Genomic DNA, 25,472 nt, shown 5'->3' on the forward strand with positions numbered 1-25,472 from the left:
GCATTTAAATTTAAAAGTGTAACTTTTAGAAACTTAGTTTGTTGTAGAGATTGTGCTCACTGCTGATTTCTCTTAGAAATCAACAAAACATGTCATTTAAAAACCCATCATACTATCATACCAATTTAGCCACGATTACTGCCTGAAGACAATTTTTGCACAGTTTCCAATCTCAAACTGTGGCAGAGCAGAATCAAACCCATTTGACGAGTGTCTGAAAAAAAGATAGCAAGTGAAGAAATGTCAACTCAGCCTCTGTTAATGTTTTGAAAGAGCTAGAGTGGAATTGATTATAGATAAGCAAAGACAAGGGATGGTTCTTTACACTTTCCTGGGCAAAACATGAAAGAATATTATTTTAAAGGAGTGGTAAGATGAAGACAAAAATCACTAGTGAAATTATCCTGGAGGGGCTTTATTGATGACAAAATTCATAAAAAAAAAAAAAAGTGGTCTTTTGGATTGAGATCTGGTGACTGTGGAGGCCATTTGAGTAAAGTGAACTCATTGTCATGTTCAAGAAACCAGTCTGAGATTATTCAATCTTTGTGACATGGTGCATTTTCCTGCTGGAAGTACCACCAGAAGCCTGGACCGTTGAAACAAGTCAGGATGGATCCATGCTTTCATGTTCTTTACGCCAAATTCTGACCCTACCATCTGAATGTCGCAGTAGAAATCAAGACTCATCTGACCAAGCAATGTTTTTTCAATCTTCTATTGTCCAATTTTGGTGAGCCTGTGCGAATTGTAGCCTCCGTTTCCTCTTCTTAGCTGACGATGTGGTCTTCTGCTGCTGTAGCCCATCTGCTTCAGGGTTCGATGTGTTGTGCGTTCAGAGATGGTATTCTGCTTACCTTGGTTGTAACGAGTGGTTATTTGAGTTACTGTTGCCTTTCTATCATCTCTAACCAGTCTGCCCATTCTCCTCTGACCTCTGACATCAACAAGGCATTTTTGTCCACACAACTGCCGCTCACTGGATATTTTATCTTTTTCTGACCATTCTCTGTAAACCCTAGAGATGGTTTTGCGTGTAAATGCCAGTAGATCAGCAGTTTTTGAAATACTCAGACCAACCCGTCTGGCACCAACAACCATTCCACGTTCAAAATCACTTAAATCCCCTTTCGTCCCCATTCTGATGCTCAGTTTCAACTTCAGCAAGTTGTCTTCACCACATCTAGATGCCTAAATGCATTGAGTTCCTGCCATGTTATTGGCTGATTAGCAATTTGTGTTACCAAGCAATTGAACAGGTGTACCTAATAAAGTGGCCGGTGAGTGTACATTGTATGTTTAATGGGGTCATATGATGCTGCTAAAAAGAACATTATTTTGTGTATTTGGTGTAATGAAATGTGTTTATGCGGTTTAAGGTTAAAAAACACATTTTTCCACATACTGTACATTATTGTTTCTCCTCTATGCCCTGCCTTCTGAAACGTGTAAATTTTTACAAGGCTCATCGGACTGAAAAGCGAGGTGTAATGTGATTGGCCAGCTATCCAGTGCATTGTGATTGGCCGAATGCCTCGAGTGTGTGACGGAAATGTTATGCCTCTTAACATATTGTGATGCCTTGTCCGGCTGGGGCTGCGAGACATAAACATAAAACCCATTATAAACATGTTATAAACATGATTTCTAGTCATGTCTTCTTTTGGAAGGCAAAAACAAAGTAGTTTCACTTTCTCAACGAAACAGCGTCACACACCTCGGCCTTGAGTGAGCCACGGTCTAGAGTAAGCCACGGCCGGCTTGAGTGAGCAGAGGCGGGTGGCTTGAGGCAGATTCTACGAAAGAGTGTACCTTGTGTTTGCGGCAACCACATGTGATGACCCCAGGCTGGACTACGCTTTGTCCACAGTGAAAGCCCATTCTGCGATCCATAGTGCAAAGTTGATGTATTTCCTCAGTGACCAGCACGGATCAGCCCCAGGCATGACAAAGAGGATATTATACTCTTTTGGAAGGCCAAACAAAGTAGTTTTGGTTTCACAGTGAAACACACAGCGTCTATACGACATGGCGGCGGTGGCAACAACAATACTACAACGACAATAAAAGGTACTCCTTCTTTCTTTGCGTGAACATCTGGGTGGCGTTATTCAAATCTTCCCACATACTGACGTAGAGATGTGGGGGCGTGTTAGAACGAGCCATTTCAGGGGGCCGTGGACGAGTCTCAACTTTTATAAAGAATATCTCTTTGGATTTGAGACTTTAGTCTTTGCAACTTTACAGATCTTCTTTATTCACCAAGAGCTTTTAACACTCCAAAGAGAAAGGAAAATTTGAAATTGCATCATATGACCCCTTTAAATTAACGTTTCCTTTTCATGTATGCTGTCTTTCACATTTCAGCTCAGGAGATTCCCTACTGAAGATTCTTGAACTGTGGTGCCCTCAGCCATTCAACATTGTCATTACATCATGTTCCTTTCTTTCAACAGTGATCATGTCATGTCAGTCACAGCTCAGGTGACTGCCTCAAAAAATGCTTCCCAGAGTTTATTTCCCAACCATGAACAAGAGGGAAGCATGCAGAGCATGTATTGCCTCTGCTTCATGCACCAGCCAAGCAACTGTCATTGAAATTAACAGAAATGAGAACAGATAGCTTTCTCACACTATTGTATACTTCCTTGTTTCCACAAATTTGTATGTTTTGACAAGGCCATCAGAAAAGCAACAGAAAACTGTTTTGCTGTGTCTTGCGGCAAGTGACCTATTATCCAATGGAAGAAACAGATGTGAAAAAAGAGAAAAGGAGAATGCCAAATATGGTATTGTAATAAGTTAATTCAGGTTTGTGGCCAGGTGTTACAAGATATGCTGTATGTGTCTATTTATTGTAGTGTGACATGAATGCTAGTGCCATGACATATTGTTAAATGGGGGAAGAAACTGAAGTAGCTTCACAGCTTCATCCTCCTCCTCTCGAATGCCCACAGAGTCCCGACTGTGAGAAGCTCCCCTAATGAGCCACTGCTAATGGCAGCCAATGGTGCCTTCACCATGATTGCAAGATTTGTAACGCAACCTGCCTCCCAATCAAACTTTGTGCATCAACTGAATAATTATCTCTAGAAGTCTAATCATATATTGGGTAATGATGTTATCGATGAGGATGATGTGTCACTGTGCCATGCAGTTTCTTATTAGTGATTTTTGCCCAGTGGACAATAAAACAGGTGGAAGAAATTTCACAGACTTACACTACACCTGATCCATTTCAATAGACCAGAACAGAAGTTTTCAACTATGTTTTCCTTATATAACACACATGATTCAGTTCATCAGCTCATTTGTAAAGACTGCAAAAGCTAAAATGGGTGTGTCCATTAATGGAGACACACCAAATGCAGCACTGTGGGGCTAAGATGTTGATTAGCTTGTTCAGATGTGCTTGGAGCTTGAGGATCAAAGTTGAGAACTCCTTTTTTCAACTACCTAGCAACATCAACTTTGTTTTGCATTAGCAAGCAGTGCTCACATCGGCCACTGGCAATGTAGCAATGTCACCTCACAGCACGAAGGTCCCCACTTCGAGTCCTTGCAGAGCCAGGAGGCCTTTCTGTGTCAAGTTGTCATGTTCTTCCTGTATCGGTATTGGTTTCTTTTGGTTTCCCCATAATTCAAAAACTGAATGGAGACTCTAAATTGTCCTCAATGAATGTGTACTGATCCAGTGATAGACTGGCCATTTGTCCAGGCCAGGGTTAGCCAATTGCAGAAACTGTGTTTAAAAGTTTAGGCAGCTGACTTTTTGCCCTCACTCCCCTACCAGGCAATGACTTCTCAAGCAGCATTTGCCCATGAAGGTACCTCCCCAAATTGATCTCGGACAGGTTTCTGAGGAAGCATAACAATCTAATGATGATCGATGGAGAGAACAACAAAACAGATAGATATTTGGCACCAAGCTAATTAATTACTATAATACTAATCCCTCATTAGAAATGTAATCAAAAGTTGAAAAGTTGTTCAAAGACAAACATTTACACACATTGACCACCACTCACAGCTTTCATATGGTATGTTATTCTTTAGCTCAACTTTCACGGAATCAAAGGATAATGGCATATCATAGGCAGCAGGTGATTATGGTCATAGTCAGAGCTAAATGCTGCAGGAAAGTGGATCTTAAGGAGCAGTTTTGCCCAGCTCTGATCTACAAAGTCTTTCCTTCAAAAATCAATCAGTTGAAGGTATCTCAGGAGACAGCATGTGACGTGATCATAGGATATAGACTTGCATTGTTGCCTTCATATCTCCATATTTTCAGCTTTCAGGCACAGCCAAATTTAAGCACCTGAACCTGCAAATTAAGGTCTTCTGGATTAAATGAAAACAACAGGAAGGTGTGTTGGAGCAGGGTTTAAATTGAAGTCTGCCGAATGTTAGCTCTACAGGAGCATGGTTGGCTACTGGTCCAGGTTGTTGCACTGCCTATTTCCCAAAACACTGGCTCCATCATCCCTGTGAACCTGCACAGGACAAGCAGTTTGTAAAATGAATGACTTTTGTCCAATTTACTGTTTTTAGACATAATTATTTACACTATGGAATTATGGGCTCTTTATCAGTACCAACATGGTTGAGACATAAAATTGCAAGTTATTTGCAGAGGAAGTCTTTCAGTTATCCTTTGGCACATCTATTCTCATTTTATGTTTTATTTAATAATTCATCCTCTGTAGTGTACCTTTAAAAAAAGTTACATTAAAATGTTCTTTTTATTTTTTTTTTTTGAAACGTTTAGGGATCAGACAAAGCCATGTCTATTCTGTCAGATGGGAACAGCTCAGCATGTGTGTTCAAAGCTGGGATTATCTAAACTATAGGATCCTGCTGGCGTTGAAGAAAAGAGCAGCCGAGACCTGATTGAGGAGAAGCTCTTTTCCTCAGAGTGAGTCAACACAGCACTGCATCTTAAGCAGGAGATATCTGCAGGGCAATGGTGTAATGAAACAAGGTGCCAACTGTATGTCATTGTTCAGCTTTAAAGGGCACCGCAGAATCCTGAGACAAAAGAGAGAATAGAAATAGATTTTTAGCAGAGATCCACTGTGGTCTCCTCTGAACTGATGTCGCTAAAGTGCAAAGTGCAAGATGGGCACAAAAGACCCAGCTCAGAGCCTTTCCAGCTATGGATTGTCCACTCTCAGATGGATCTTTCCCAGAGAGATGGTCACAGGGGTAATTAAAGTTTCCACAGACAATAAAGAATTCAGTGTCATCTAGATGCACCACATATACCCTACAAATAAAACCAACTAATCCTATTATGCAACCCAGGCTCATTGGAAACACATGCCTGTAGTGACATTTTTTGCAAAATGATATCATGTTGCTTCTTGCACATTTCGTAACAATTTTCAGGAAGAAGCACATTCAGTTTTATCCAAAATGGATGAACCTGAATATGGCAATGTTTTATTAATGTTGGTAGATGCATTATTGCAGCAATTCAAAAATTCCTGGTAATTGACGCTAAAAGCTAAATGCACAATCACATTTAAAAATAATGTACCACCTACACTAAACCCAACCCAAAACATAAACCATAGCGTTAGCAAAAGCAAATATGACATAAAAATAAATTTTCCGAGGCTTATGTCAGAAAAGCCATATGGAGCTAGTTTTGTGCTGCAAATGTCAAAATAAAATGTTAACCCTTTCACGCATATGATCACACTAGTGTGATTAGAACATTTGGTGCATCACGTGAGCAACTGAAAAATTAAAATCTGCTTTTGTGCTTTGGCTGGCACTGAGCCAGAGATGGACGCACTCATTGCTTGGCATATATCACAACTAGTCAGCGTTTTCAACCACATAGTGCTTATTTTAGGTGTTCATACATTTACATACATATAAGTATGAACAAAAATACATTTATAGTTTGTAAAATACACACTGATGTATATAGAAGCATCATTAATGATCCTTACAAATATAATTTAAAATGACAGTATATTTTTTGATATCATATACACATTGTGTATGTAACTATAAAGTTTCCTCTATTCGTCTCCCAGTTCACCAGAAACTTACTTTAATGTCTTTTGGGGGGAGGATGAACTGACATGTTGTAAATCCCACAGTTCAGATTCAGCATGAACTATCATGGAGGCGATGTACAACTATATAACTCTGTATGAAAAAATGCAGAGATTAGAGGCACAATTTTTTCCATGTAGTTATTTTGTATGGCCATTGCCCTTGGCCTGTCCATGATCAAATGTCAGCCAGACATCCTGTAGGACTTTGTAGGGACATGCAGAGTATATAAAATTTACTCTATATACTCTACAAATGGCAGCAATCTAATTCAACAAGCCCCACCTTTGTCTAAATAATTCACTATAGCCAGGGCCTTCTCTGCTTGCCCTAAAGAAAATAAAATTATGTAAAAAAAAATTATTATTATTATTATTATTATTATTATTATTATTATTATTATTATTATTTAGGTATCATTTTCATTTGTGTAATGTCCACAAAATGGCCTATGATTAGTTTCATTAAGGTTGAACTGGAATGTCCTACATTAAAAAAAGTCTGCGGCCACAGGGCCAGCACTACAGAGTGCTTCCCTTTAGTTCAAAGACGTCAAATCTGATTTGTAACGAGCCTTAGTGACAGAAGCATCAGCCAATCCAATTTTGACGTTCCATGACAGCAAGCCCTCTGGGTCCAGCAACGTGCCCAGTGCTTCCCCCAGCCAGGGTTCCCAGGTTTTCTCGACAAAACCCACCCAATCACGTTTTGAGGTGTCCCCCGTTAAAAATCGCATTCCAGGAGTTAAATACACGTTTTTGGCGGGGTTCTCCTGGTAAAATTCACATTCCAGGGGCTAAATATCACGTCACTGAGGTTGCTTCAACCAGTAGACATGAAAAACAACCTGACAACATTGTTAAAATAGCCCAATTTGGCAACACTGCGTCCAGCGTTTAGTTGGGAATTTCTAAGCCGCTGTCGCCGGCGCCTCTACACCAGATATTGTTCCCGATCTGCTTTTTTCAAGGCGCTCTTTTACAAACAAAAGAGGAATAACTGAAGGATAAACTACTTAAACTGAATTCGCTAACAATGGTTTTGTGCGCCATTTCAAAGATTGCAACTATGAGTGGCTAACAGCTAGCACCGAGCACAACAAGTTATTTGGCCATGTTTATTTTTATTTTTTTAATACGAGTAATGGTACATGGAATGACAGACGCACTGACTTTATTTACAAGTGACAGGTGAGTGCTTTATGATTTGACGGTTACTGATTCATGCACATTGTTATGGAGGTGTATGTGATGGTTGATAATACTGGGGCGTGCTGTGTGGATGTCCAGTATTTTTACAGTTTTGCTGCTGTGGGCGTGTCGTCATTTTAGAGTGACGTGAATGTTCATAGTGACCCGTGTGTTGGTGGATTACTTTTACTGATCCATGTAGGGAAATTTATTCTGAATTTAACCCACACCCATCTAGCCTACTGTTGAAATTGTTGATCAGCTGTCATTGTCGGTGAAAGCCTGTGTGCAGCATAATAAGTGAATTATATGCATATGGCTGCGTTAGCTGTTACAGAGATGTGTAAGATAGATGTGTAAGGAGATGTAGTTTACAGTTGCTTACTGAAGGCCCTGACTGAAACCCCACAGTACGCTACTGACTATAGCACAGTTACACAAAATTTTAAGCATGCAAAATTGCAGAATGATAGGCAACAGGATTTAATGATACACTCTGGGGTTATGCTTTTAATAAATACTAGAAAATCATATAACATGTAAAAATATACTACTGTTTCCACTTTCCCACAACACTGCAAACCATGGAGCTCTGAAAGTTACATTCTCTGTATCCAGTCAAGAGGTCAATCTGTGACATTTAGATTTTCTATTGATCAGAAGTCTTTTCACTGCACACATATGCAGGTCAGCGATCACCAAATAAGCAGCAAATTATGAAACTTCTAGATTGTATGTCTGTGTTCTTGCTTTCCCACACTTACATCTCTATAAATAGAAGTGAATGGAACTCAAAGTGTAGTGTGACTACAGTTTAATCTAGTTAGAACATATTACTGTCCCATGGTGAACTCACCATAGCTTAACCCTCCATTTAAAACACCATAACCCACCCTCCTTCCAGAAATGAGATCAGTTGATCGGGTTAAACTCCTTTTTTATATTGATATAAACATGGATAAACCTTGAACTATATTAGCACAATCTGTTTCCTCATCAAATGTCCCCATCTTTTAATCTGAAAGATTTAAATCAACCTAGATTTTTTTACTCATACTCATTCATTGTGGAGTGATAGATGTTGTTCTGGCCATGTAAACCCAAGACTGTCTACTCTACTGGTGTCGTAGACAGACAGATGACATCACAGCGAGACAACACGTGTCCCCCATTGTACTCTTTCTCAGCCAGATGGTCCTGACAGCTTGTCCAATGGTACATGTCTCTGCGATTTAAAGGGGTCATATGACGCTGCTAAAAAGAACATGATTTTGTGTATTTGGTGTAATGTAATGTGTTTATGCTGAGTTTATGTGGTTTAAGGCTCAAAAAACACATTATTTTCCATATAATGTACATTATTGTTTCTCCTCTATGCCCCGCCTTTCTGAAACGTGTCGATTTTTACAAAGCTCATCGTTCTAAAAAAGCAAGGTATGCTCTGATTGGCAAGCTATCCAGTGCGTTGTGATTGGCCGAATACCTCAAGCGTGTGACGGAAATGTTACAATCCTTAACATACTATGGCCAGCAGCATGAGACTCAGTCCAGCTGCTCTGCTCGTGCACATCCCATCATCGGTTCTCTTTTAGCAGTTCAGTCAATGTACTGTTCGGGATGTTGGTTTATTTTGTGTCAGAAGGAGTGTTTAAGGCATGTTTATAAACCAAATAACTTAAGTAATTTGTGGATTAGTGCGTACTGGTGACACAAACTGTTTCAAATGATACAGTTTGATTTGGTGAACTGGTTCGACTGGTTCACTAAGAAGTTCCGGTTAAATAGAAAGATTCGTTCACGATCCGGACATCACTAGACAAGACAAAACGAATAAAATCCATTTCAAACAAGGCATTTGTTGCATCCAGTGGGGACATAATTACTGATTATATTGACTTATACTGTCTTTTTATGCGTAAACATAAAACCATGTCTGCTTTTGTGATCTGAGAAATAACAAACAACAAGCCTACTCCACTGCTCAAAACTCGCGTTTGAATCATCATTGGCAAATTATTTATATATAAAAAATGTACTTACAGGCTGTGAGTCAAAAGCACCAGACTGTCCTTGCAAAGTTTGAACTGCCCAACTTTATAGAAACAGCCTTTGTGCCACAGACACATTGCAGGCTTCTGGTTCAGGAAACAGTCCTCATCCTCCATAAAATGCGCAGCGCACATCAGAATATTTGGGTTGGACTGTTCTGGAACAGTGTTGAAATACAACTTAACCACTGATTTCTAGTCGTGTCCACTTTTGGAAGGCAAACAAAGTAGTTTTGCTTTCACAATTAAAACACACAGCTACTCCACAACATAGCAGTGGCGGCAACAGAGAGAATAAAAGTTACACCTTCTTTCTTTGCGTGAACATTTGGGCGTCATTATGCAAATCTTCCCTCATAGTGACGTAGCAATGTGGGGGCGTGTTAGAACGAGCCATTTTAGGGGGTTGTGGTTGACTCTTAACTTTTATAAAGAATATCTCTTTTGATTTAAGACTTTAGTCTTTGCAACTTTACAGATCTTCTTTATTCACCAAGAGCTTGTAACAATCCAAAGAGAAAGGAAAAATTGAAATCGCATCATATGACCCCTTTAAACTTAAGCCTTGTTTTAGTACGAATATTTATGAGATGAACCTCTGCTTACATTCTTCAAGCTGAATTTAAGCTCTCAGAACAGCCTTTATAATAATGTAATAACATAACATATATAATACAACTAAATGTTTTGAATAGTAGATTGTAAAAAAAAAAAAAAAAACGGTCAGTGTTGATTCAAAAAAATGCCACTTCTGAAGTGTGCTCAATCATTGCTCTGAACAGAGACAAACTATTCAACACATTTTGATACACAAAAGCGTCTTGGTTAAAAACGAATTTAGTAATTAAACAGCTGTTTGGGTGAGGACAGAAGGAAAATCATCTGTTAGTGCTACATTCACTTAAATGTTAATATGTGAACAAAAAAAAAATGCTACCAAAACAGGTGTTTTCTATTTTATTAGAGTTCTTTTTTTTCTGTTTTTAATCAGCATAGTCACTATATTACAACAATCAACTCATTGCTGTACAAGTACCACATAATAAAAACCAACTGTACATGAAGACAAAATCTCTTTCTTGAAAATGAGGTTTTTGTGATTTCTTGTGAAGCAACGTGATGTGTTGCTCATTTATAAAACATTAGTGTTGCAGGATAAAACGGCCTCTGGCTGTCAAACCCATGGCATCCCCAGAGTGGAAACTGAACGCCTCCCTCTTTGGATTCATCTTCTATTCTTCCCCGCTAGCCACTGTGTTTTGCAATGCTACTAAAGTTTATTGAGCTCTCTGCTTGTCCGCAATTCCCTGCACACTAGATCCTCAGCCAGCAAACGACACACAATGTCCTTTTTATGTTTGGGGGACCTTAGCCTTTGGACACTCACTGTAAACTGTCACCTATTTATTTGGCAGATGCTTTTATCCAAAGTGACTTGCAGTGCTTTTCAGTGTTCCTTGGGAATTGACCTATGTATGACCTTGGAGTTGTTAGCACCATCCTCTATGCTCAACACATTGAATTCCATTGTATGACATTCTCACTGATGGCAGATAAATTGCATTTAAGGGCGCTTGTCAGGACATTTAGGTCACAGTTCATGTGACTGTTCCTACAAGACCAGCCAATAGGCAGTGTTGTTGTTGAATCCAGTTCACTTCCAGTTGGGGAAGTTGTGGCCTAATGGTTAGAGAGTTTGACTCCTAACCCTTAGGTTGTGGGTTCGAGTCTTGGGCCGGCAATACCATGACTAAGGTGCCCATGAGCATGGCACCGAACCCCCAACTGCTACCCAGGCGCCGCAGCATAAATGGCTGCCCACTGCTCCGGGTGTGTGTTCACGGTGTGTGTGTGTGTTCACTACTGTGTGTGTGCACTTTGGATGGGTTAAATGCAGAGCATGAATTCTGAGTATGGGTCACCATACTTGGCTGTATGTCACGTCACTTTCATTCTCAGTCAAGACTGAGATCTGAAGAGGGTTGAGGGTTTTCATGACAGATTATTTAAGCATATGTTAAATAATTTAGACATCTTTAGCCCTATTTGGATGGTAAATGTTTCTCATGTCGACGTCCATAAAAATAAATTTGCATGGCACCTCAGTGATAAAACTCATGCATTCGGATGGCAATTTATTCATGGTGGATGAGAGAGTTTTGTGGGAACACGGGCGCTGATAATGTGGTCAGTTTTATGTGTAACAAATTCGGCCTCTGTGGTTCCCCCTGATCGTCACCAGAGGCCACCATCACCCGAATATTGTCTTTCCTCCCTGAACTCCATTTCCCATCATTTCATACCTGATTATGATTACGAGCACACCTGATGCGCATTCATGGGACTATTTAAGCCGCTGTTTCACACAGTCTCATTGTGAAGTCTTGTTTTGCCCCAGCTGACATCTATGAGTGTTTATGACCTTCTTCATTGGATTTCTGTGTATGACCCTTGTCTGTTTCTATTATTGTGGATTATTTACTGCCTGCCTTTTGACCCTCTGCTCTGTTTTTGGACTGTTACTCTGTTAGCCGCCTGCCCTGATCTCTTGTCTGCCTTAAATATTTGCCTTTGTCTCGCCTCTGATAACCCTGTTTGCTGTTACTGATCTGTGCCTGTACGACTGTGCTTTTACCATTAAAAGTTGCAAATGGATCCTCACTCTGTTGACCCATTATTACAGTATGATTGTCTGCTGTGAATAAAATGGCACATGCTTGGAATAATGACAATAAATTCATATTTAATGTTATAATAATATCCTATGTCTTATTTGATTATTTAAATCTCCTGTTTAAAAATAGAAAGGCAGACGCACTATAGATGAATGGTTTTGTCTTGAATTTTCTCTCAAATAATGTCATTTTTAAAATGGAGAATTTAGCAGAAATAATAATGCAGCCTTTTATATTGCATGAAGCTGCTTGGTTTATATTTTTTATGTAATATATAATACGCTACGTAATTTAAAATGGTATTGTACACATGTCAGAATAATGGCCCATTTTAAATGTAATGTGCTTTATTTCCCTTTTTCCTTTTTGTTCTCAAGATCTCTCAGCCACTGTTGTGAAGCGTGATTAAATATAGTTCTTATATACTTTCCAACATTTCCGTAATAAATGTAGGCTATATCTTTAAAATGCATGCAAATTACAGCAAAGCTCAACACCTATCATGCAGTGCTCTGCAGTGGACAAAAAGATTTATACAATGAGTTTTATATTGATTTTTATTTTTGTAAACTCAAAGACGTGGATTTGGACAATAATTAAATCCCCACATGACCTTGGAGTTTGTCAAAAAACAGTAGGTAATTCAGCCGGGGATTTTTACATGGGTGCTTTAATTTTCATTTGCCAAAATGTTTTCTTCTTTTCAAGACATTAACTTTTTCACAAAACTTGAGTCTGTACTCATGTAAAATGTTCTTTTGCATGATCAATTTATGATTTTGCCAGAATTGTGGGGCAAATATAACTCCATAGAGGACTGTATCTCTATGGAGTGCACTTCAGTTGGCAGTCTCTATCTTGTGTTCATCTTCATGTTTGTTCCAATTTCATCACTTTCTATCCTACAGCCCTTTTTTTCGATGCTGAGAGCAAACTGTGTGCGTGTGTGTATATGTGTGCGCGCGCATGTGTGTGTGTGTGTGTGTGTGTGTGTGTGTGTGTGTGTGTGTGTGTGTGTGTGTGTGTGTGTGTGTGTGTGTATGTGTGCGTACACTGTGGCATGATGTTTCATGATAACTCACACTGCCCTCAGCACAACACTAGTGGAGGCTGTTGTCAACATAGATAATTGCGGGGGTGGGGGACTGGAAAATTGCTAAGATTTTTTTTTTTTTTTCTTTAAATAATGTATAAAGGAGAAAAAAAACTGAGAGGGAATGGAGTGATGATGTCATCTGACTTCCTCTCCTCTGAGAATGATCCCTTGGAGACAGTGTTTGCTGTGATTTGTTCTGTGGTTCAGTTCTTTGATTGTCCTGCTCGTTATAATTTTCCCACAAGTGTCTTTGTTAAATTACACTTGGATTTCAACAGCTGGTACTAAAGTTATGAGCTGAAGCAGACAGTACTCTCTTCCCTGTCAAATTTTTTGCTCATTTGTAGAATAATGTTTGTCAAGGCATTTTGCTTTCTTTTTTTCCTTATTTTTTATTCATTTTTTACAGCATTAATTATTATTTTTATTTTTATTTTATCTGCGGGCAGAAAAATAAATAAATAAATAGTCTACTAAGCTCATGCAATGACTGTAAAGCTTCAAGAAGGACAACAAGCACCATAAAAGTAGTCCATAAATGCACTATATTCAAAAACATCATCAAAGTAGTCCATGTGACATCAGAGGGTCAGTTAGAATTTTTTGAAGCATCGAAAATACATTTTGGTCGTACGTCAACAGTCACAGCAGTTGCGTTCACAACAGACCCGGAAGAGAAGACAATGATGAATAAAGTCGTAATTTTTGTTATTTTTGGACCATAATGTATTTTCGATGTTTCAACAAATTCTAACAGACCCTCTGATGTCACATGGACTACTTTGATAATGTTTTTATTACCTTTCTGGACATGGACAGTCATTAATGACATAATTTTAATATTTGGGTGAACAAACCCTGTTGAACAAGCAAAACAGTGCTGACCTTTTTTATTTAATGTTTTATGTTGAAAAGACAGACATCTAGTAGAAATACGTCAGTCAATTTCTATAATAGCCGCAGGTAGCTGGTGTTTACTGTTTGTTATTAGTGACTCAGTATTAGTATACTGGACTTTGTGTAGTATGTAAACCAGGAAACAAAAACCTTTTATTTTTTTATTTTTTGGACTAAGAACATCTGCAAAATGATGTGGAATGGGTTTGAACATGTAAATGCTTTAAACAGAGTTGAGAGTACTATGCTCTTATTGGTAGCTGAAATAATCAAATTTACCAAAATAGTAAAGAAGTGGGTACACATGGATTAGGGGGGTGTAGAACTTTGTGAATGATGGGTGTTTCAATTAGGAAATCGGTGTGAGGTTGCCTTTCATATACCTACATAAAAGCTTTTATTTCTGTCAATTAGTTGCCGCTGAGAGGGTGTGATCGGCAATGTGATTCCCAGGGTGATGCACAATAGCCAGGCACAGAGCATTCAATACTTCCTGAAACTACCAGATTTACAGCAGAATGGAACAGTGCTTTAATTACTTCCCTATTTTAGATTATGTTTGAGGTCTCACATAAATATGAATATTAGCTTTTATAAGTTTAATCTTCCAAAGATGACTTCATTATTTATTTATTTGTTTTAAATGATACATTTCTGAACATTAGTAACAGTTGAATATCTTATATATATATATATATATATATATATATATATATATATATATATATATATATATATATATATATATATATGTTTAAAAATTACCAAATGGCCAAACATTATTCACTTTGACAGCCTTGAACAAGACTGATTTTAATTTCCACATGAATTTTTCTTGCAGACATCCGTGGACTGCAAGTCTTTCTGGACCAGACATCAAGACAGGGTTTGGATGTGTCTCTGCAACGAGTGGATAGGAACATCAGTGGCGTGTTTTCCAGTTTGTTCACCTCCATGCGCACAGAGGAGCTCAACCACTACAGGGACACTCTGAGAAGAGCTATCCTGCTCCTGAGCCCACGTGGAGCACAGGTCTTCATCCATCAGGTATGTGCTGTCATTACCATGAACTCTAGGACATAGTGGTTAATGGGGTGAGATGAACCAGTGGATAGGTTGAGCCACCTCTGGTAACTACTTGTCATGTCAGAAGGAGTGTAAAGATTCACAGTTTTCTCAGTGCATAAATGCTGAAACATGGAATTTTTTTAATCATGAATATGCTTCAGTCAGTAATCAATTTAAAATGCTAAACATCTAATTAATCATGATTTAGTAAAGTATCGATAAAATATCAAGCTAAATATTGAAGAAAAAATGTATATATAAAACATTATATTACATGATTTTAGTAATGACTGTTTAATTGTTTGCATCAAGAATTGCTTGGGAACTTTTACTTACATTAGTATTAGCTTTTGCTGTGGTATCAAAATTGGTACAGAGAATTGTGAAATTTCACTGGCATCTAAAGTTACAAACTTACCATAACAGTCGTATTTCCAGCAAAAAAAAAAAAAAAAAATGTATAATATTATTATCAAAATATAAGTTGTATATCCCACCCCTAATATGAATGTACTTAAATACATTAAATGTGTAATAGGTGATTGTCTTCAGAAACATTTTTTGTTATGCTGGTTGAAAGTCTCTTCACAACCCGATAGCAATCATTAAGTTAAGTGCCCTAAATGTAATTATATGTATTTATATATTCTGTGGAAGGCGTAGGACCAAGAAATGTTCGTCCAATCAAAATGTTTGGACATTATCATAGGCTTTCCTACCTGCCTGTCAACATATGTATTTGCATACCTTTGCACACCCTGTTCGCACAAATAGGATACATCATCTGCATGTTCATGTACGCTGTGCAGACAGAGCGAGAATGGCAGGTAAACAACAACAGCCTGACCTTCCTTCCTTCCTTGGTATTGTAGCACTGTTACTAACTGTACTATAAAGTTTTCTCACTGGTGAATGACATGATGCATTGTAGTAATGTTGTTTCTGGTCATCTGGTCTGTGTGCATTGCAGGGAGGGTGGGACTTGTGCTTTCAGTGCTATCAGGCTAAAGTTAGCATTTTCAAAGATGTCCTACTACACCTTTAATTAAAATCGAATCAAGTGTCATTGCGACATTTAATCATTCTGAATTTACAAAAATTGATCCTGAATCGGATCAAAAACCTGTGAATCATGAATCGAATCGATTTGCTGATTCCCCAAAGAGTCACTTGTGACCACATAATCTAAGCCTTTATAGAGATAGTCATCTTGCCATCACACACGCTCATGTACAGTTTCCATAAAGGAAGTCATAGCAAATTTGTCAAAGCAAATTCACGCAGATGTTTGTGACAGATCTAATCCTATAATTGGGTAACACTTTATAATAACGTTCAGGTGTAAGTCATTTATAATTGATTAGTTAATGATGAGCTAACCATTCACAAAACATTCATAAGCAATTAATAACTGATATGCTAACAGTTTGTGTATGTTTTGTTAATTCATTTACAAGTAATTTACAAGCGATTAGATGATGATTAACTAATCATATACAAAACATGACTATACATTCACAAATGATTAAGTAATATGCTAACGATTTACAAATCTCGTAAATTATCTTAAAAAATAGCATCTTGAAGTAATCAAACAGATCCTTAGTAAAAGGTTAATCACTAAAAAAAAATTATACTCAATTTTAAAGTAAGTGGTTGCAAACAATATATTTTAGCTACATTTAAATAAAATAAATGTTGGAAGTTAGTCAACTAAATTAGTTTATTTAAATGTAGCTAAAATAAATTGATTGCAACCACTTATCTTAAAAAAAATGTAAATTCAATTAATATTTTTTTTTCAATATAATTACTAGTTAATTACTAGATAATATATTATTATTTACTTCACTAATACTGCTGACAAAATCATTGAAATGTCAATATTGTGCTATTATCTCACAGCATTATAAATAATCCATGTATCAGAAAAGACATCTGTCTACACCCTCATCAGTCAGCCCTTACACTGCAGTACACACTACAAAGTATTCAAAATCTGCTGTGCAAACGCATGAATAAATCATTTACAAAGCTTTCTGCATCCCCTAATTTAAAGTGTAAACTACTCATTAGTTGTAAATGTTTTACTCATCAGGTTTTGAATACTTTGTAGTGTGTACTGCAATGTAAAGGCTGACTGATTAGGGTGTAGACAGATGTCTTCTCTGACACATGGAGTATTTTCAACGCTGTGAGATAATAGTACAATATTGACATTTCAGTGATTTGTAAGTGATTAATAATATATTGACTAGTAACTTATTAACCATTTACTAAGGATATGTTTGATTATTTCATCATATGCTATTTTTATAAGAACTTATGACAGGTTTGTTAATTGTTATCATATTACTTAATCATTTGTGAACGTATATTCATGTTTTGTAAATGATTAGTTAATCATCATCTAATTACTTGTAATTGATTTAAACTCTACAAAACAGATACAAATATTAACATATCACTTATTAATCATTTATGAACACATAGTTATGTTTTGTAAACAATTAGTTCATCATTAACTAATCACTTATAAATGCCTTACTACTGAACGTGATTATAAAGTGTTACAGACAACTTGAGTAAGAACTGGCTTATTATGCCCCACAAAACCTGTCACTTGTTGCATCCCTTCATAATGACTGTACAAATGACCTGTCAGGCCAGCACACCTTTACTGTCATTATCTCAGCATCTGAAGTACACTCATCCACTGATCTGAGGTCACACACATCAGATAACATCACACATTGGCCTTAACACGCTCTTTGGGATCTGAACCGGGATCAGTCACTCATGCTGGCAGGAGGGATCACTGCCAAGAGCAAGAGCATGGCTTTCTCATGCATATGGATATACCATAAAACAATGGTCATATGTAATCTCCCCTGCTCATTGGAAGTGTGAATTTTATTTGAAAGGATTAACAGAAAGATTAGTCTTTGATGCTGTATTCCTTAATTGTAAAGATGAATGAAATACAGATTAGGCATTGCAATTTGGATGGATTTGCCATTCCACAAATCTAGTGGGAATTCTTTAAAACAAGAAAGAATGAAGTATAGAATGAGTTTAGGGAATGTGTAAGTGTGGCTGGATGGTTGGATGGATGGATGAACGGAACAAAAACCCCAAAATAAACTTACAAATAAGTTAATTTTTGAATGAGTTAGAGTAAATAGAATGCATCAGTACTTACAATTTTAACCCCAGCATGGGTGGATATTTACGTATTTTAGGATGTATTCAATTTAAATTTAAAATCAGTTAGAATATATATCATTTTAGCCAGTAAAGCTTCAAAGGGCAAGTATAATGCTTTCATTGTATTTCTTGGCTTTCATTGTATTTCTGAATGTTTTTTTTACCGGTGTTCACTATGGCCAAGCCTGTTGTCATGTTCTCCTGTCATCCGGTTCCTGTTAGGTTCCATAGCTGATAACTCACCTTTTCAGTTTATACCACAACACACCATCTCCAGACAAATAAGTCAAAGGTAACTTACTATCAGTTCAGCTCAGCATCTGGATACTGATTCACATTACAGTTTCCTCCTACTGTGTCATGTATTGTGTGAGGTTTCTTTGATGGGGGTTGACATTTTACATCATCACTAGGTGTGAAAATTGCTCTACTTTTCCTTTATTTTGATCTTGTAAGACCACTGGAAGATTGTACTTAATTTGGGTCTGCATTCCAGTACTCTTTACTTTTGAAGGTGTATTCAAGACACTATGATGTCTGAAAACAATGAAGGGCAATGTGCATTGAATTTCATGGAGAGGCAGATAGAAATGCATTCACTGCCACTGATGGCAGGCTCATTGGAAAAATAACATTTCTATCAAATTATATTACATATATATCCTTGCACATTTCATGGCACTTTCAAAGTGAAATGCTCAGTAAGTGGCTAGACAAGGTTGTTCATTTTACTGGAAACTAATGAATGTGGATCTGGCAATGTTTTATTAAGTTGGTTTGGTATGTATCTTGGCAGTTCGAAAATGTAATGCCCGGTTAGTGGCTCTAAAAGGTTAATGCTCTATTGTGTTTGAAAATAATGTACCAAGAACACTAAAACACAACACAACACAAAAGCAAAGGTGAAATAAAAACAAATTTGGTGAAGCAATCAAGCCATTTTAACTTGCTTCTAAAAGTCTTTGAGCTATTTTATTGACTCATACCCAAGCACTCAACATTGCTAGTGCGATGCGCTACTTAGCTGAGTAACCTAACTCATATAGAACTGATTATGTGATGATAACATCAATTCATCCACTGTGCTAAATGTGTTTTAAGGTCATAACACAGTATTATGCAGAGAAACCACAAAATGGCATGTATTAAATCAACAGTCTGTCCCTGTAATCATGAAAAGGAGAAAGAAAGGTGTTTTACTGCCACTGTGACTTTTAGTTTGTTGTTCCGGTTCCCTTTTTCACCATGTTAGTCCCTGATTGTCTGCAAATGCATCATATTTGTCAGTTAGCCCTTTTTGTAGTGTTCTTTGTCAGGTCTTTCAAGGTGAGCTCAGTTCTGTTTGGATCCTACTTTCCATTGTTTCCATTTGACATTTATGCATTTAGCAGACACTTTTATCCAAAGCGACTTACAGTGCATTAAGGTTAACATTTTTTACCTAACATGCGTTCCCTGGGAATTGAATCCAAAACCTTTTGCACTGCTAACACAATGCTCTACCACTGAGCCACAGGAACACTGTTTGAGTTCTTGACATTATAGCAACATGTTGAATAGGAAAAAAATCAACAAAGTTCTCTAGGATTATGCAGAATTTACAATCCACCGTTTTACAATGTGGAAACCCCTAGTAGAGGATGAGCTGATGTGGCTTAAAGAATAATCATTGTCCTAGTTGTAAGAAGTCACAAGTTCAAATCTTTCTTGCATGCGTTTGTTCAATAACAATAGCAAATTCGGTTACAGCCGATCTTGCAATTTCACTAGAAACGCATGGGAGAGCATTTGGACAGGAAAAATGGAACACAAGTGTAACAACTACAGTAGGTATAATGTGGCACTGCTTAACAAACTCTACCGCCCTTTATCAGCTATGACAGGGTCTGCCACTGACTAGAAAGCATGATGATGCAGAGACTTTGATCTTTAAATAGGATCTTGTATGCTTATGATGTGAAGCATCTAACACAAGCCCTGTACTACTGTATATACACTAGTGAGCTGTCTTGTTGCCTTGTTTTCATACCATATTTAATGAAACCTCATAGGTGACTACCAGCAGCAATTACCGCAATGAATCCCATTACCACACAAAAGAAACCCACTTGAGTTGGACATTAGCATTCCACTAAGCTAGTGACATGAAACTATTTAGCACAAGAAATATGAAATACTGAATAATTAATGAGATTGAGCTATATTTCATTAATACATTCCAAAATGTATTTTGCCACATGATGCATTCTATTATTGCCATCCCTGCAAACAACACATTAGAAATGACTTTATCCTACCTTCCAACCAATCGCAGCTTTTTAGAGTTGGGACCGTTGTTACAGTACTAGAACTTGCCCTATTTGGGCAAATCACATTGTGTTCTGCCTGTTAGGCCTCGTGTTGTGCCTGTATTGTTGCTCCCTGTCATTCCTAAAGGAAGTGGTTGATAGGAAATACTCAAATGACTTCTGATGCACACAAGGGGCATAATTTGTGGCACTGCATCATCTGCAGAGGCTGTGCTTACCAGTTGAGGGTTATTAAACAGAAGTGCCGTGAGATGCCTCCCAGATGCCTGGACATACTGCTGACAAAACTCTCTCTAAGACCTTCAGTGTTGACATATCTCTTTCTTTCAGTTGCACACACTCTTTTGCTATCCATCCAGTGTCTTCACTTGCTTCGCTCCCCATATCACATAGATACCGTACACACCCTGAGTTCTACAAGCAGGACTTATTTCTGAATCAACTTCCTGAAACGAAAATTATCACACTTCAGACTTTAAGGTAAAGCTTATTTTGTGATCCACTAATCTTGGAAAGTTGCAATTTTTCATATATATATATATATATGAATATATTATTATTATTATTATTATTATATCACACCTCCAACTGATGTGGAAATCCAGTCAACAATCGAACACCATTGTGCCTTTGACATTCTTTTTTGTAGTATGTGATATTCTGAGCATTGAACAATTTAATATCTTTGTGGTTGGAGATCAGAGATATCAAGTAGGAATGATCCACATCAGACTTTAAATTGTGTCACACATTTTGACTTTGCTTTAGAATTTGGGTTTGATCCTATCAGCAAAGTATAGTCAATGTTTAAACAACAGTTATTTTACAGGACTTTTTAAAGCTCTGTATTGACATGACTCAGTCTTGTTGTCAGCTTTCAACAGAATTTTGCCCTCTACAGTTGGCAAAAGAGATTGTTATAGATTAAATAAACCATTGGATGCTGAGATGTGTCAATATGCCAAAGTTCCAGAAAACTTCCCTGGTGTCTCATTTTCATCTCAGCCTTTAGTTTTAGACATCATGTCAGCATTTTGAAAATATATTTGATCTGTAGATATCTCCAAAGGCTTTCTTTTTTTAGCACATTAAACTTTTTGCTTTTCTATTTTAGAACTCTTAGTTCTCATGGTTTTATGAAACTGATAACATTGCATTGAAATATTTATAGCTCCTTCTGCTTGAACACAGAATCTGACATCTGAATTTTAGAAAGGTACTGCATTTTGAAGTTTCAATCCACTTTTAACTAGGCCACACACTGTAAGGATGTAGCTGTGGTTAAATAGGTTTTTCTCGGTGACTGTCTTTGACAAACTGTTCTGTTTCTTTTTTTTTTTTTTTTTTTTTTTAATTAAGGCAGAAGTAGCAGGCCAGTGTGTTAATATATTCCTGTACAACATTCATGAGACTGCAAGGCTTTCAAGGCTATGTGATGAAGTTGTGATAGGGCATATTTGCTAATGTTAAATCTTGTAATCAAAGACTTTTTTCCCAGAGAGCTTCTCACACCGCCTTTCAGGTCCTCAGTAAATTAGACTTCATTATTATTTTATGAATAAATGTGGATTTTACTGAAAGTAAGTAAACCTTAAAAACCCCATGAGTCAAAAACTTAGAAAAAAGTGTTTTGTGGAGTTATAGTTTCATACAGTGCAGCGGTAGCCAGGGCTGGATTGGTAATCGGGCATACCGGGCATTTTCCTGGTGGGCCGACGCACCTAAGGGGCTGACAGAATGTTTTCCGTACGCAGGCATTGGAGGGATGACTATTTTTTAAATCATATTGCATTTACTATATTTAAGGGTGGATAATTTTTTTAAGTTGTTTATCGCAACAATACATAACTACAGTAACTTTGTCTAGTGGTCTTTTGAAAGTTTATAGCATGATTTGTGAAAATGTAACTATACTGAATGACATGGCTATTTTTTTGCGTATTTCATTTCATTCTGTAACCTACTTGTTCTACAGATATGTGTGTACTAGTGTTAAATGCTACTGTTTTTGACAGCGTTGATAACATTTATGATGTTTATGATAATATCATGATCATTTTTGTGTTTCCCTTGCGTTGTCGTATCCTGTCAGCAAAAACCTGTCCATGGGCTTTTTTGATAGCTTTCAGTTTAAGTGTGATGCAGCGTTGCCAGATATTGATACTAAAACAAACAAAAACTGACAATAAATAAAAATAAACCAAAATTATTTCCAATCTTTTGCAAATAAGATAAGATTAAGATATCACTGACTCTAAACTGAAAGTTCCTACTTTATTAACTTTTTATAGAAATTAATGCTTTTATTTAGCAAGGATGATGATAAAGACATTTGTAATGTTACAAAAAAAATCTATTTAAGATAGATGCTGTTCTTCTGAACTTCTACTCAGCTGTTTTCAACATTTTTTTTCCCAGTCCAGCCCTGGCGGTAGCTGATTATTATTTTTATTTTTAATCATCTTTCATTTTGTAGTATTGTCATTGTCTCTTCTGTTAATTTTAGCGTGAGAGTTCTATAACAAATAGAAACATAAAAAAAACTAGATAAAGTAAATAAACTCCAGTTTCCAAAAAAAATAAAAATAAATGAACAAAACCAAACAATGAACTAAAAGTGCTGTATTCTGAATCCTACTGTAACAAGAAGTCAGAGGCGTTCGGATCCATGTGCAGAACTTTATTCAAAGAATGGTCAGACAGGCAGAAATCAGGAATGGCGTCAGGTATATTAGGGGCAACCAGAATCGAAAACAGAACCAAGCAGAGATCGGGGCAGGCAGCAAGAATCAGAGTCGAAATACACAATCCAAGAGCAGACACGGGAAAACCAAACACACGGGAAAACCAAACACACGGGAAAACCAAACACACGGGAAAACCAAACACACGGGAAAACCAAACACACGGGAAAACCAAACACACGGGAAAACCAAACACACGGGAAAACCAAACACACGGGAAAACCAAACACACGGGAAAACCAAACACACGGGAAACCCGCTCGGAAATGCTAGACAAGCTAAACAAGACTTCACAGTGAGTGAGAGTGATAGTGCTGCTTTTATGTGTGTGTAAATGAGGTGCAGGTGTGGCAAGGAAATTGGCTGATGAATGAAGTGCAGGTGTGGCAAGGTGATTGTGATGCAGTGACTCATGGGGAATGTAGTTCGGGTGTGGTGCAACAGTATGAGAGGTGCTAGTGTCCAAGTGACATCTGGTGGTTGATGGGTGGAATGGTCCTGAGTGGTGTGCCCTCTACTGAAGTTCATGGGTACTCCAACTAATGATCGTGACACCTACCTGTTGCTAAATTTTCTGTGACTTCAAATTTGGATGTGTAAACTCTAACAATGCTTTAGATCAATTCAACATGAACGTTTAATTTGCAAACATGTTGAAGATTAATATACAGTAGATTGGTCGATTCATTAAGTGATAAGCTGCTTCCTCGTAAAAGCAGTTTATTCAGCATACTGACGCCTTTCCTACACTGAGATCCATTAACTAAAGGGCTTGTCTTGCAAGTGTACCACAGCATACCACTTTTTCTTTTACTCACCTTGGAGGCCTCCCCTAAGAGAGGGTCTCTGAGGATATTTATTTATATACTCGAGCAAGTTATTAATCAAGGACAACCTGGAAGTAATCAAGCAAGGAACCATGCAGAACCTTCATTCTTTAGGTCATCAAAACAAACAAACAAATCAAAAATCAGTTTGCCATGTCCTCTTGAGGAAAGCAATGCAGTCTTATTCTTTCAATAGTTAAGGGAATTTCACATAGCTGGTGCTGTCCAGTGCACTGATCACTATAAACTGAAACATCAGCGTTACCTAGCAGCACATTGCATGTCTGTTGTTTAAAGTAAATAGTTTCAACATCTTGCTTCATTCCTCAACTAATCTGTATTTTTGAGTGAACTGGTTGAATTAATGGTCTATTGACCATTACTAACCATCACTAACATACAAAAGGATAGCCCATTCTAGAACGCACAAGTGGAGTGGCAACTAGTAAAGGTCCTGGTGTTAACACTGGTGAAGTATAAGGACTTTTAAAATGCTTCTCCTCCAATCAGATTTGAGGACTGGATCTAACTGTGGTATATAAAGTATAATAATAACTGCATTTACCTCCTTGTTCTTGTTTCCTTTAATGGCCACTATGTGTTTAAGGATGTAGTTTGGATGAAAATATCTGAGCTCTAGGTAGGCCGCGTTGCTTTCAGTCATGTTTTTTGTGGAGAGTATTGTTTATTTTCTCTGCCACCCATGGTGACTTCAGTTTTGTTAAAGCCTAAAAACTCTCTCTCCCTTTAGAGGCTCTTCAACATCTCTGACTTCAGAGTTGTTATATTTCCTCCTGCATTGCTGTGTGTTGGTGTGTATGTGTGGGCCTGAACTGTTATGGGTTTTCCATCAATTCTTATTTTTCTAGGATTTCTCCTCTTTTAGTTCTGTTCTCTGTGCCTGCTGCTCATAGACACAGGGGCCGTCCCGCTGCTGCTGTCGCACCGGGAGATGGATTGAGTGGCATGAGTTATCAAGCATGATGGATGATACTCAGTAGGAAGGATGTGTTACTCCAGAGGTATGAGAGAGAGATACTTTTGAGGTGTTGTAAAGTGCCTTTGTATTACTTGCCTTCTGCTCTTGATTGCTTGAATGCATGTTGAGATATTCATCAAAATGAAAGATAAGGGTTGATGGGTATCAGGCAAAGTGCTTTGCAGACACAGTAATTTAAGCAAACCCAGAAATTGCAATGCAATCCTGGATTTTTACAGTTTCTGAAACGTGAGCGGTTCATCACGTGCACTGTCATGCAGTTGGATCCTTCTTTTCTCTTTACTGTTACCATTCGCATATTGTCAAAGTGTCTTATTCTAATGTTTAGTAATATTTTTGTAT

General features: G+C 37.5%; 1 protein-coding gene across 3 annotated transcripts in view; it reads left to right on the forward strand.

The window, feature by feature from the left end:
• Window positions 1-25,472, forward strand: part of LOC109110240 (glutamate receptor ionotropic, delta-1-like) — a 443,260-nt gene that overhangs the window by 267,555 nt on the left and 150,233 nt on the right. For all 3 annotated transcript variants that reach the window (XM_042767362.1, XM_042767361.1, XM_042767363.1), the window contains exon 4: window positions 14,817-15,022. In XM_042767362.1, the coding sequence (XP_042623296.1) occupies window positions 14,817-15,022 (206 nt within the window). The remainder of the gene's footprint in view (window positions 1-14,816; window positions 15,023-25,472) is intronic.

Source organism: Cyprinus carpio, chromosome A12 (assembly GCF_018340385.1).
Source record: "Cyprinus carpio isolate SPL01 chromosome A12, ASM1834038v1, whole genome shotgun sequence".
In the NCBI taxonomy this organism is placed as follows: domain Eukaryota; kingdom Metazoa; phylum Chordata; class Actinopteri; order Cypriniformes; family Cyprinidae; genus Cyprinus; species Cyprinus carpio.